Raw genomic sequence first — 15,151 nt, 5'->3', positions numbered from 1 at the left:
TTTAAAATTTAAAATAAATCTTAAATATTATTTATCTGAGCAAAAATCATTTTATTAATATTAAAGTTAAATTATTTCTAATTATAGTGCGAGAAATCAGTGTCACTACTACTTTAATGTTAGTGAGGTCAGATTAATGCATTAAAAAAGACGGTAAATTGACAGGGTGATGAAAGTATATATATGGTAGAATAGCCTGTGACTAACTCTGTCATACAAACAGGAGACAACATATTAGAAGATATAGTGAAAGTTACTTAGAAATTTTATTAGTACTTCATTAAGCAAAAAAAAAAGAAGAAGAAAAACAATGGTTAGAGGAATGATGGGTTGGGGAGCTAATTCTGATGAACAAGGATGGAGGAAAGGACCTTGGACTCCTGAAGAGGATAAGCTTCTCTCTGAGTACGTTAACTTGCATGGTGAGGGGAGATGGAGTTCTGTATCTCGTTGTGCAGGTATTAGTTATAAATATTAAACGTTATTTCTTTTTATGTTTTGAGACGTTGTTTATAATTAACAAAATATGGATTTTGGTTCATGCAGGACTGAACAGGACTGGGAAGAGTTGTAGACTAAGATGGGTGAACTACTTGAGGCCTGGACTTAAAAGAGGTCACATAACACCTCAAGAGGAAGGCATTATTATTGAATTACATGCTTTGTGGGGCAACAAGTAAGTTCATCAATTCTTTATTCTAGGCTATATATTTAAATTGGCCTTCATGGTTCATTTGATAATTAAATATTCGTTGATATGGTAATGTGTAGATGGTCAACAATAGCACGTTACTTGCCTGGAAGGACAGATAACGAGATAAAAAATTACTGGAGAACACATTTCAAGTCGAAAGTAGTAAAGCAAGATAAGAAAAAAATTATGAGGCAGATGAGAAACCATCCACAACAAAATTACACCAGGACGGATAAAAAGATCATGTCATCTGAAGCAGAAGAAGTGATCATGATCAAGAGCGACGACGATAACATGTTTATTAGTAGTACTAATAATTATGATGAGGATCCGGTTGTGGAGTTGCCACCTGCAGTGACGACTTCTTCAGACACATCGTATACATGGACGGAGACTTTTCCAATGGATGGATTATGGGGAGGATTATGGAACATAGATGATGAGTTCAAGGTGGCAATTCAAAATCAACCAGCTACTGCTAATTGTTCTTATGCAGTTAACTTATATAATGGAGGTTTTATTTTCTGAGAAATAATGGCGCTCATCATGGAACTAATAAGTCAGACTCTGTATGTTCTACGTATGTCTTTAATTTTGAAGAAGGAAAAAAAAAAAAGATTTGGTTGCAGTACAAGTGATTAATTATGGTTTGTTCTGTAAGATGATTTGTAGTTAATTAACATGATTAATTAGTTAATTTGATGAATATCCAAAATCAACCTCTTTTATAGCTCTCGAGAATGTAATCTGAGTGTGATCTTTGAACTGGAATAAATTAACATCAGTTAGTTAGATACACATACACATCATCATGATATATAAAGAAATGAATCACTAATTTCAATCTCAAAATTTAGCTTAAAGAATTATATTAAAGAGACCACTTATTCCGATTGATGTGGGACTCTTCACGTAGTAATGGAAGGACGCAAAAGTTTCCAGTAGTTTAATTTAGGCATAATACATAAATGTGCTTTTTAACTTGACTTCATTTCATATTTATGCCCTCAAATTTTGGGTATGCACAAGTAGACACTTGAATTTGTATAAAAGTTGAACAAGTAGACACATGAATTAGGACACCACGTAAGACAAAAAATGACATGTAGAACATGTGTGTCTATTTGTTCAACTTTCTACAAGTTTAAGTGTCTACTTGTGTACACCCAAAATTGAATGAAGTAAATGTGATTTGAAGTCAAGTTAAATGACATATTTTTTTTAAAAATGGTTCATATATACTTTTACGGGTCCTACCGTATAAATATGACCCATATATATCCTTTTTGGTTGATGTAAGTGAAAAGTTGATTTTAATTTTAAATTTAAATAAAATATATGCATGAGAATATCGGATGACCCTCTTAACAGAGTTAAAGTGATAATTTCAGAGACATTCCATTAGTTTTCTCGCTTTATAACACTCACTTTCCTCGTAGTTTACAATATACGCTTATCTCTCTTATTTTGATTGTTTAAATCATTTTTTAAAACTACTAATTAAAATAAATATAAATCTATTATGACTTGCCAATTTTGTCCCTTTTTATATTATTGCATATCATTAAAAACATGACTTATTTATTAAATACTTTAAAAATAAATCAACACAAATAAATTAATCCTATAATATATATTTTATATATACATGTTTTATTTTTTACCAAACAAAGATATACATTTCTTCATATTGATTTATTTTTAAAAAATTTTATTAAATAATTCAGATTTTAATAATATGGATTAATATGAATATATTATTATAAAGAGGAATAAATTTGTCAAATTATAATTAATTTATATTTATTTTAAATAGAGTTAAAGAATGATTAAAAAAATCAAAATAAAGGACATAGGCGTAATATCGTAAACCACGGGAGAGGTGAGTGTTATAGAGCAAAACCTCGAGGAAGATCTCTGAAATTATCCCAAAATTTAAAGGTATATTTGATCATTTCTACACCTAAAATTTTTTATGTCTTTTTAACTCAACGATTAATTATAATTTATTAAAATTTTATTTTTTTTCATTCATAATAGTGTAAATAGATGCCCTGATTTTCTCCATAGGCACACAAATAAATTACAATTTGGAATTTTCTTAGATAATGATAAATAAATAGATTGCTTAGTGAGATACTAAAAATCCAAATTAGCTGTTAAATTAAAAAAAGTAAAGAAAAATCACATGTAAGAGGTATAAAATATACTCCTATGTGAATTTTATTTTACTAAAAAATCAACAATCAACAAATAAATTTAAAATTAATCTTTTCACTTTCGTTAATGAAAAGAATATATTTAATTTAATGATTTATATGTACAAAAAATAATATAAGGCACCTTTTCAACTTCTATTCTAAATTGCAAAATTAAGGAACATACAAACCTTTTTACCTTATTAAAATGGTTGTATTCATCTGTATTTAGTGCCAACCAATAAAGCAGGGCCTAAAATGTAAGGTGGGTCTTAGATTTTTGTATGACTTTGACTTTGACTACATCGTGCACCAATAATCCTTACCATTTTGCAGCGTGTGTATTGACTTTGACTCTCATAATGACATACGTGGATTAATTTATGATATAGTCTATATATATAGGTTCATTGAACTAACTTTATGTTTATGCTGATTAATTAGTAATTATTTATATGTCAATTAAGTAGTCTAAGTGACAAACTCAAATCTTTAAAATATCTCAACCGACGTCTCCTGTTTAAAAATAACTTGACGCATCTAGATCTGTATTTAATCCTTATGTTTATATATTTGTCCTCAATTGTTTAATGAATTGTGACATAAATTGTATGCTCAATTGTGTATTGAATTATTGATTTTTATGTGGTCCTAAATTGCAGTTCCCACAATGTCACGTGAGTGTGATAATTATATATGGTTATTTAAGGAAAACAAGAGTCAAATCAAGCTTGATTTCTGGAATATATATGTTCCAAAATCAGATTGGAAATTTTAAATCAGTTTTATGTGCCTTTCATAAATTTAGGAAAGCTGTTCAAGATATATGCCCAAAAGACTTATCACTGCGAGTGGTTTAATAGCAAGAATCGATTTCATAAAGTAGTGTTTACTGATATTTTTTGATCTTATCTTCAAAGGAATCAATCACTATATTTTTTGAAATTTGAAATTTCAACTTTCATATGTGAAACTCAAGATTACGTCATTCCTTGTGAATTTTGTAACTCTACTGTGGATATATAAGCTCACAAAATTGTAATATATAAAATACCAGTTTTTTTTTTCCCCCTAATAATTAGATCTTCATGCATATATCATTGCCTGGGGTGATGTATTTAATTTGCTGTTGGGACAAGTAAAGATGCAAACCATATGTCTTATGTATTATTATTATTTTATTATATTGGTATGGTTTTGGTCGCTTTCCACATAATAGAGTTATTGACAGGTTGTTTTTTCACCAAACCTGTCATTCCAAATATATTTGCATATTAAACATATGCACTTTTTTTAAAAAAAAATAAAATAAATATAGATATAGCCAGTTTTACAGCATGTGATGCCAAAGCTTTGTGTTTGTTAGCCATCAATTACTAGAATCTTATACCACCTATATACGTACTATATATATATTCTCTCTCTTCTTTCATAGGGGAAAACTCAATCAACACAATTTTACCACTAATCCTTCTCGAGCCAACAGTAGTGATGCCAAAGCTCCACATCAACTCCTAATACTTTTTTTAAAATAAATAAATAAATATATAGTGTTTAGCTACTATTTTTTTTGCAGTAATATTATGAAGATCAAGATTGAATTATATGTCCTTCGGGATGGTACAGTTGGTTTGGAGGGTGATTATCCACACGGATGACCTGGGATCGATCCCCCCTCAATGCCTCCTGAGTCGAGCCTGTCGCATAGGGCTTGCCTAGTGCGGTTTACATTCTCTGTGTGGTTTGCAGGCTATTACACAGTGGTGTAGCGACTACGGGTTATCCTGAGATTCCAAAAAAAAATAAAAATTGAATTATACCGATGAAGATTGTCGGTCATACAATAGAGGTTGAATGGTGACATGATTATTATTTTTTAAAGTAAAGATGAAGGTGTGCGAATTTTGTGTAGAATATTTATGTGTCGTTGAAGTGAAGGGGTGTTATAGTAACGGTGGTTTTCAAGTGGCATTTTCTTAGAGCAGAAAAAATCATTTGTTATAGTGGTTATTCATTTAGAGCAATGCTAGATGGTAGTTGGGAAAAGAAATGCATAATTTCTCTATGTTGAGGAGCAAATATTTTAGATTATTCCACAAAGCTTGCTTAATGTCAAATTTAAGTGTTTTCTCTAATTGAAAAAGATGATGTGTTGGAAAGCTTCCTTCCTTAGTGAACAAGGATATATTTGGATCAATTTTATAACAGAAAAACATATTTTTCCTCAACTATTGACAAATAGCACACATAATCCAATAGCATATTTAGACCTTTTTGGCTTGGGCGATTTCCCAAAATTCAAATGATCTACTAGGAGTAATATAGATTAAGATACGACACGTATGTCCAAAAAAATATACACCCCTATATATGATATTAAGTCTCTTTAATTTTTTTCCTTATCTAATTTCCAGTAATAAAGTATACCAATCATGTTATGCATATATATAATTAGGTATTAAGGAATGTTTATACATTTTTGTTAAGTATTGGAGATATTATTAGCCTTAATCTTCTTTTGGAGTCACAAAATTTCATAGAAGTGTGAATTATTAATTACTTGCCTAATGTATTCAAATTGCAGAATGTCGAACATGTTCAATTTGGGGAAAAAAATAATTCAACGTAACCCTTTAATATTTGAATAGAAAAATCTCTTGAAATTTAGACATCAAAATTCATTGACCAAATATCTATTTGTTGATATATTAAGCACTAAGTCTATGGGTAGGGATAGCAATCCGGGGCGGATGCGGGTGGGTGGGTTTAAGGCTATGCGGGACGGGATGAGTTTAAGACTGTGTGGGGCGGGAGGGATGTGGGACTGATTGAAATGAGTTTTTTTCAAAACTAATGAGGGACGGGGCTAGTTGCAGGTATATGTGATTTTATATGAGTTCAAATTTAATTTTAACTTTTTACATGTTTTAAGAGTAATAGATCATTATTTAGTAATATAATTTGTTTAAAGATACGAAAGTATTCAAAATAGTAAATGAAAATGATTCAATAAAAAATAATACCATTTTTTACATGTTTCCAAATTGATCTCTAAAAAATAATTTTTTAAGTCATTCTCTATTAAATTAATAAAACTAAATAAAAAATAAATTTATTTTTATGAATTTTATTCTTACTATCAAACTTAACTAGAAAAAGAAAATATTTAAAAAATTATGTGGGACGGGTTCATGCGGATAAATTTATGCGGGGCGGGTTGAAAATGAAAAAAGATATTATACGAAACGGAGCGGAACAAATTAAAATTTTTACGAATTAAGCTAAACCTGTTGCGAATCTGTGTTTAAAAAAGAATTACTGATTTCAATAAACTTTGCAGAAACACAAAGCAACCAATGTTTTAATGAACCAGCAAGAACATAAGAACATAAATTAATTCAGAACAACTAAAATTTGTAAAACATACCAGAATCTGGAAAAAGACAGAACGGAAAAGATCAAGCCTACTGAATGCACAGTGTCCCCTTAAGGAATTCCATCTAGTATCCGACGTTTGATTTGGAATATGTCCTCCAAGGATAGAATGATCTCAATCACCAGTGTATTGATACCCAAAATTTTGGTGTCAGCGAATCACTCAACAACAATAAAGTACACGAAGAAACTTTGTGTAGGAGAAGATAAAAAAATCAGAAAAATTCGTAAGGAAAAAATCTAAAGAATCAATGTATTTATAGGCAAGAGGAACTGGTTCTGAAAGGTTGCAACCCTTTTAGAATCCACACGACCATTCATGAAAGTTTGCAACCTTTCAAACGGTCATGACTGTTCCTAAAAGTTGCAACCTTTCAGAACAGTCACTTTCAACAGCGGGAAATTTAAATAAAATGGGTCGCGCGTGGATCCGAGTCGGGTCGGTCAATTAACTGAATAATCGAAACGTTTCGGTTAATTAACTAATTAACTGAAGCGTTTTGGTGTTTTGGCCATTTAATTTAATTTAATTAATTAACCAAATAATTAAAACAAACTTTGTCCAAAAAATAATCTCTCGATCATTTTCCAAAGACGAGCGAGCGACGACGACGGCACAGGGGCCCCTCTTTCCAACCCTTTTAACAATTAATAGGAGTGTTTCTATATTTAAACTCTTCTATTTTTCTTTCCACCACCAATGAGGGAGAAATACCTTTTCACTAAAGCATAAGAGGACTTTTCAAGTTCCCAACTCTTCAAGCTCCCAACTTTCCAAGTTCCTCTATTTTCATCTTCCCTCCATTTCCCATTAACTGTTGCTACATATCCAACAAAACCCGCCGCCACCCGGCCCTGTACAGCCCCATTGCCATCCCTATCTATAGATCCATAAGACAAGAAATAAAACAAAATTGCAAAACAATCAAGATTAAGGTCCAATAAGACAAGCAGATAATTGAATCGGTGAAGAAGACATTGAATTCGATATGGTACCACTCCATACACTTTACGGTTATTCGTGTTAATCTTAGGCCATTCATCCATGATTCAAATAACAACTTATTCAATGTAATTTCACAAGTGAAGTCTGAAAAATGATGTACATTATTTCTATCTTTATTAAGAGAGATTATGATAGAAAAATAAAACAAAACCAAAATAACAAGATAAGAGATACTTATCTCCGTTCCTGAATTAGTTTTCCTCTTCTCCCTAATAAGCAAAGAGCCAAGGACATTATAATATTGAAAGTCTTAAATCGGATTAAAAAGAAATGAGTGATTTTCTTATATGATATTGGACATTAATCCTTTCATCATAAATTAGCTTTCCGAATGAAGTTAGATTCAAAATCCCTCGTGAAACTTTTTTAAAAATAAGTTTATGAGTTGAGTTAGATTCAAAATCCTCGGTTAAAAATAAAAATTAAATTATGTCCAATTTAAGATTGACAAACAGTTAAGCTAAATAAATTTCTGTTAGTAAGTTTTCCATTTCTACAAATTTACAGTGAGAATTTGCATACGCATGATACGTACGTAACATCCACTAGTCCATTGACGCGTGTCCAGCCTATTTAGTACACGCCTTTGTTCTTTCACTGATGGACCGCACAACTGAGAACCAAAAGCTCCAACACTTAACCAGGCGCGTGTAACCCAAACAACGAACAGTTGTTGAGCGTGTGATACACGCTCATCAGCTGAAGCGTAAGACATCCCTTTAATGCATTGGCTAAATTCATGAAACTTGAAAAGGGAGTGGAAATAAGAACCAACCCTAAAGCTCTAAGGTATCTAAATTTGGAGTACCTAAGTAAATCCTAAAGTTAAAACAAAGAATCCCTAAAGAAGATAACAAGAAATGCCATAGATAAAAACAACCCATGTTCACTTTTTCTCTCTCTCTCTACACATTGAAATTCAACATCAACAAAAAAAAAAGTTGATAAGAATCCTTTTTTTCTTTCTTTCTTTCTTTGTGTGTGTGTCTAGCTAGGGTTTGCATTTCTTTCACAATTTTGGTTGTTTCAGTAGGAGAGAAAAGAGGATCTAAGAGTTAGCCAAGAGAAGAAATTAAAGTAGAAAAAGATCATCAGGGGGAAGGAGGGATGGGTAGAGGAAGAGTTGAGCTGAAGAGGATAGAGAACAAGATAAATAGACAAGTCACTTTTGCAAAGAGGAGAAATGGATTGCTCAAAAAAGCTTATGAACTATCTGTGCTTTGTGATGCTGAAGTTGCTCTACTCGTTTTCTCTAATCGTGGAAAACTCTATGAATTCTGCAGCACAAACAAGTAATTTTTTAATCTCTTTCTAAGATCTGAAATTAGGTTTTTACCTCATCTAACACTTCCTAATCAATATATTATCAAAGATCTGTTAAAATACAAAACGAAAAATCATCGTTGTTCATAAATAAATAAAACACGTAGATCTTGTGTTTTAGTGCCTTTTTCTAGGAGATCACGCTCTTTTTTTTCTTTCTTAGTGACTCAAATTCACAATTTTAGAGTTGGAGATGGAGGTTGTTTATCATTTGAGCATCGCAACGTCTCGTGTCAGATCCTGAGTTTTTAAGTTAAGATAAAGTTAGAAAATCTACTTAATATTATTTAGATCGATCATTAGACAATCACTTCTTATCTTAGAAAGAAAAGGATAAATCATAAATACGTGCAGATCTGAGTAACCAGATAAAACAACGTCTCCCAGTCCTCAATTTTACACCTTTTTTGATGATGACAAATAAGACTGATCTGATAAAGGACTCATAATATCCTTTTTTTACCTCTGTGATCATAAACATTTATGATAAATCAGTCCACCGGGTATTACTGTGTGCTTCATAAAGTTCCTCACTTTAAAATTTATAACTAAATATAGAGTTTAAGTTATACTAATATGTATCAGTTCAAATTTTAAGGAAGCTTAGGAAATATCTTTTGGGTAATCTGATGACATGCATGTTTTTATTTCTTCATATGTGAAGCAAAGTTATCATTTGTATTGTGACTTCTTTAACAGAAAGACTGTAAATTTAACACGGTGGGAAAATTGTCTAGAGTACTTGGATTAGTGTAGTAGTCAAAAAATCATGAAGAATTGAGTGGCCTTCAATTTAATATATACGGTTAAAGAATTAAAGTTATTTACATCGATCGTTAGTATAAAGAATTATCAGGTCATTCAAAAGATATTTTCATTCTTGAATAGATGCGTAATCTTAATAAAAATAAAAATAATTACCTAATACAACAAGTAAATGGACCTAATGAAGAAGTTGGGTACATTAGTAAGTAACATTTACTTCATATCTCTGTGCATTGAAAATAGTTTTTGAAACTGTTTTACAAGAAGGATCATTAGGGCTCCCTCAAGTCAGCTTTGTAATCTTAGTTTTAAAAGACGATTAAAAATGCTTAATTGGTTTACAATAAGTAAAAATTATTTACACTGTTTGTACACATGCATATAAATGCTGATCCAAATAATTTCATAAAGAGGCGATGGAAAAAGTGGGATAGATCTAGAAGGAAGTATATTTTATCTTAAATCACTAGATTTTATCCTTAATTATCTCTTGAGTGCATTCTTCGAACCTGTTTAATGTTTTCATCCCGTTTATAGCTTTTGCATGGCCATACAAGACAGGCAAAATGGTTTTTAAAGAAAACGAGTAGCAATCTAGAACATTTTCTATCTGTGTTAAATAAAGATGGATTGGATATTTATACAGAATTTTTATTCGCAAATATTTGATCCAACCCACTCATTTAAGGATTAATAACTTTTTCCTTTTATTTGTCTTGTGCAACAGTATGCTCAAAACACTTGATAGGTACCAAAAGTGCAGCTATGGAACATTGGAAGTCAATCGATCAATCAAAGATAATGAGGTAACAAATGCTACTAAACGTTGACGTCACCTTTTCAAAGGATGGAAATATGTATGATTTTACCATAATATAACTTACTATATGTAATTAGTTGCTTTAATTTCTGAAATGATCGAATGCTGGTCGATCATAATTTTTCTTATTAATTGTTTTTTAAGCAAATAAAGGAAGCAAAATTTAAGCTATATATATTAACCTTTTTCAAGTTGTTGATCTATCTCGTGAGCCATTGCAGCAAAGCAGCTATAGGGAATACTTGAAACTCAAAGCCAAATATGAGTCACTGCAGCGATATCAAAGGTAATTAACTAGCTAGTTATAAGTTAATCCATAGGTGTCAAATGTGACCTAAATATTAGTGACCCGTTCACTTCGTACAAAATTTAATGAGTTAGGCTCAACATGGTTCAAGAATGGGCTAAATCAATCCTACCGCAATTTTATGCCCAATTTTCGACTTGATTTTCTCCTTTGCTTGATGGAATAGGCGTTGGCTGCTGTTAAGTAATCATCATGAAATGTCATCAGTTTATATGATACTTTAGTTTCTTTATTCTCTCTCTATTTTTTTTTTTAAAAAATCTTTAGTCTCGTGGACTAAAAAAAAGTAGACATTCATTTTTTAGTTTAATTTGACTATAAAAAAAATACATTTATCTACACAACAGTCTAGTAACATTGTAGTAATTCAACACTTTCGATATATTTATATCTTTTGTTATGTAACTATGTGGAGGTTTAGAGTATCACCAATTAACGGTGTCGATAATGCTATCATTAACTTCAAAATATATAAATATGTATAACAAACTAAATAAGTTTATATAAGTGACATCTTTGGAAGTTCTAGTCACAAATATTGTAATTTCTGGCTTTTCTTTTTGTTGAGAAATTTGTTTGCCTTTATTAATTTGGTCTATGAATTACTGGGGTATGTAAGTATTGTTCAAATTGAGTCGGGTCATGATCTTATCCATTTTTTTGCTCAGCCCATATTAGCCTAAGTAAATTTGGGCGGATCAATAATTTATTCAGGCCTTTTAAATCGGATTGGCTATTTGATACCCCTACGTTAACCATAATCATGCTACCTAAATTATTTGACATACAAGAATGTACACAAGTTGTATTCTTGATAACTTATTCTACTTTTACAGACACCTTCTTGGAGATGAGTTGGGGCCTCTGACTATAGATGATCTTGAGCATCTTGAAGTCCAACTAGATACTTCCCTCAAACACATTAGGTCCACCAGGGTAAGCTTATTCATATTAAGTTATAACAAATTTTTGGATCCTTTAATTCAAGTATACTAATTGTATCTACTGGCTCATCTATAGACACAAATGATGCTTGACCAGCTCTCTGATCTTCAAACTAAGGTAATTCTCATTTGATTCTAAAATGTACTTAGATCAACATGATGCATGCATGTGTTCAATAGTTAGTAATTGAGATAACTTACTATATATTTAATCATAACAGGAGAAATTGTGGAATGAGGCTAACAAGGTTCTTGAAAGAAAGGTAGGTTGCCCATACATGTGATTGTTACTCATTCGATCTCTAGCTGATCAATATGTATATATTACTAGTTGTATTGTGATTGATTTTTGTTAGAAATATTGCTTTAGGTTTATTTTTCATCAATTTATATTCACCTAGCTAAGTTGGTAAATTGAAGTATTTCTTTTAAGGGATGGGTAGTCTCTTTATGTAGCGTTGGGAAATTCTTCCCTCGTGAGCTAGTTTTTAAGGTTCAATAATTATTAAGCCGAAGATCATTTCTTATTGATGTACCAACCTGTGCTGTAATGTCATTGAATTGCATATAATTAATTTGTTAGCAGATGGAAGAGATATATGCTGAAAACAACCTGCAACAAACATGGGGTGGTGGAGAGCAAAGTCTCAATTATGGTCAGCAGCAACATCCTCAATCTCAGGGTTTCTTCCAACCTCTAGAGTGCAACTCTTCCTTGCAAATTGGGTAAATTCTACCATTTTCATTATATATCTTACTTTTAATTTATTATTATATCTATTTTGCAACCGTCAATTAATTGACAAGTGAGAGTAGTTGCTCTAGTACAAATTAAAGCACCTTCAACTATAGGTGATTCGGAAAAAGAAACATATATGGCTTATAGTCTAGAGATATCGATGAAAGTGCTTGGCTAAAACTAAAATGTCTTTATTTTGATTTAATACAGGTACGATCCAATAACAACTTCAAGCCAAATAACAGCAGTAACAAATGCCCAAAACGTGAATGGTATGATACCTGGTTGGATGCTGTGAATCAAAAATAAGTCCTACGCTCACTTATCTTTAGCTTTGCATAAAAGCTTATGAAGTAGTACTATATTTCTACAATAAAGGAAAACTTCAGTACCTTTTTGTTATAATACTAATTAAGGTGAACCATTTTCTTTGCATAAAAACAAACCTGTTTGCGTGGTAATGTTTTATTTTATTCATATCATTATTTGTATCTTTTCTGTCAATTCTGTTTCTTTTGTGTGTATTCAGGTATAGAGAAGATGTCCAAATTTTTTCTGTTCGGCCCATCAAAATTTTTAGTCTAAGGAAAACAGTTCCTTCTTTAGTTAAAGTAGGAAAAATTAGTTTCACAATCAGCCTTTTCATATTGATCGTATCCTCCCGCTCTTCAAAACACTTCATCTTCACCCAATCCTTATAACTCCCAGTCCCACCCGACAACCCCAATTCCCACATATTCCCCGTATTTATCTAGATAATATGTACGTATTTAATTGTTTTTACAATAATATTTTTTCCTTCTTATAATTTACTATATCGAACAGAAAAAGAATAAAAAGTTGGGAAAACCCACTTTAAATTTTTTAGGATAAAAAGTTGGGAAAACCCACTTATTTTTCAAAAAAACTATCTTTTTAAACTAATAATGTATGATAACTTCGAAAATTAAACGCCTGTCCTTTGTAACATTACCTGTGACTTGTGAGCATAGATTAAAACTTTTATTTGTATAACATTGTAACTATATAAAAAAGTATAGGAAAAATTACGTGGATGGTATCTTTTAATAGATAATTACTGATTTTAACGATATTTATTATTTATTAGTTATTATAATTTATAGCAATACATAACAATATTATGATAAATATGCAATATGTATTAAAAGTGAATTATGTAAGCAATATATATATGTATTATAACTGTTTTAAAACATATTATTATGCTTGATTGTTAAGAAAATTGACACATTGTATTAAAATGTATGATAAATGTATTATTTATCAATAAAATTTGTATTTATGTGTTTTATAAATTGTTCTCTGTAAAATATATTAAACTATATTATAAATGTATTAAAAGTGATCACATGAAGAAAAAAATGTTATTGCTATAAATGAGAAATATTTTCCGTTATCAAAAGCCCAAACTAGTTAGATGAAGTGAACAACAATATGGCCCAAGACACCACATGACTTTTAAGGAGCCCAATGGAATTTCCAGAAAGGCTTTTAGTTAGATGGATCATTTTCAAGAAATTACACCTAATAATTGTATAATTTAGTATTCTTGAGCTTTTGATCTCCGCTTGGGACAAACTTTATAGTAAAAAATCTAAAAAGTTTCCCGTGGAACAAAATTTGTTAAATTTGGAGTTTTCCTATGGAGCAATCTGAAAAATTCAAAACAACTCACCTTCGAGGTTCATTCTTGTAAATCACCCTAGCTGCTTGAAACATTAACAATGACAAAAAGAAAGAGAAAATGTACTATTTACGATCTGTGGAGAATATTTTACTTTCTCCATTATTATATTTACTAGGAGAAATTTTGTCAGAGGAAAACATAAAGTACTTTTTAGAAAATAAAAAATCTCAATTCGGATTAATTACATTGTTATTTGGAGCAAAAAGTTTTGGGTTACTAATTACTATATTGTTTTTATTATTCCTTTGTGAATATATGTTAGTTAGCAGTAGCCATCCAAACTTTTTTTTTTAACTATAAAACCCACTCAATTTCATTGAAGAATCTAATGTGTGGTTTCTATTCAAAAATTAAATAAAAATATAAATAAGGAATTGTTCTATATCATAATATTACTTGTAATTTCATAGAGTAGAGTAGCTTTAGGTATCTATGCAGTAACGCAACCTTCCGTAAAGAAAATAATAAATTTAACTAAATACCCCCCCCCCCCCCCACCCTAGTATTCTTACTTGCTTTATTTATTATTTATTAAATTGTTCTTTTGGGCTTTTATCGTCATCACTTGCGAACAAAGGTGCTCCATCTGCAAAGGATACACCCTTTACGGGGCAAGTCCCACGGAAAATATTCCGTGGTTATTTTCAAACTTTCATAAATTATTTGATTGAATCAGTGAGAAAGAAAAAATATATTATGTTTTCATATGGAAAAATTAAAAAAATTTCTCAATATTTCAGTGATAATTTGTTTTTCACAATGCGTTTTCCCATTAAATTGATTTGATGAAAAATGAATGAGAAAAAATAAATGTTTTTTTAACAAAAAATTTCATTGATTTGCAACCGAAAAAACTTTTATTCCTAATTGTATTCTGGAAAAGAGTAGATGAATAAAAAACGATGAGACCTATAATGCATTACAAATATATATAACGTTTGCACTTTAATCGTGTTATTGATACAGAAAAGAAAAACAAAAAATTCTCCCCTAATCACATCCAATTGAACCCTAGTCAATCCTTGTCAGTTTTGAGTTGTCGAGTGACGATTGCTCCATCTCTTAAGAAAGAATGTATGCACATATATTATAAAAGAATATTTTCTTCTTTGATGTGCGCTATATTATTGTATTCTATTCCTTAAAGAGTGATCTGAAATTAAGCCACGTGGTACCAGAAAAAGTAAGTAATTGCAATAATTTGAAGTTTGT

General features: G+C 30.6%; 2 protein-coding genes across 3 annotated transcripts; both read left to right on the top strand.

Moving 5' to 3' along the window:
• Positions 1 to 310: 310 nt before the first annotated feature.
• Positions 311 to 1,222, top strand: LOC125848649 (MYB-like transcription factor EOBI). The gene is made up of 3 exons (XM_049528560.1): positions 311 to 458; positions 547 to 676; positions 772 to 1,222. Exons 1-3 carry the CDS (start codon positions 311 to 313, stop codon positions 1,220 to 1,222), a joined length of 729 nt encoding a protein of 242 aa, XP_049384517.1.
• A 6,876-nt stretch (positions 1,223 to 8,098) lies between these two features.
• LOC125847800 (agamous-like MADS-box protein MADS2) lies at positions 8,099 to 12,723 on the top strand. Of its 2 annotated transcripts, none has more exons than XM_049527498.1 (8): positions 8,099 to 8,625; positions 10,149 to 10,227; positions 10,463 to 10,527; positions 11,385 to 11,484; positions 11,569 to 11,610; positions 11,714 to 11,755; positions 12,076 to 12,218; positions 12,442 to 12,723. In XM_049527498.1, exons 1-8 carry the CDS (start codon positions 8,441 to 8,443, stop codon positions 12,527 to 12,529), a joined length of 744 nt encoding a protein of 247 aa, XP_049383455.1. In that variant the 5' UTR covers positions 8,099 to 8,440; the 3' UTR covers positions 12,530 to 12,723. The 2 variants fall into 2 exon arrangements, with proteins under 2 accessions (XP_049383455.1, XP_049383456.1); XM_049527499.1 differs by having other exon boundaries at positions 8,101 to 8,625; positions 12,079 to 12,218.
• The last annotated feature ends 2,428 nt before the right edge of the window (positions 12,724 to 15,151 follow it).

This window comes from Solanum stenotomum, chromosome 12 (assembly GCF_019186545.1).
Source record: "Solanum stenotomum isolate F172 chromosome 12, ASM1918654v1, whole genome shotgun sequence".
Classification (NCBI taxonomy): domain Eukaryota; kingdom Viridiplantae; phylum Streptophyta; class Magnoliopsida; order Solanales; family Solanaceae; genus Solanum; species Solanum stenotomum.
The sequence above is the reverse complement of the archived record's forward strand: the minus strand, read 5'-3'. Positions and strand labels throughout refer to the sequence as shown.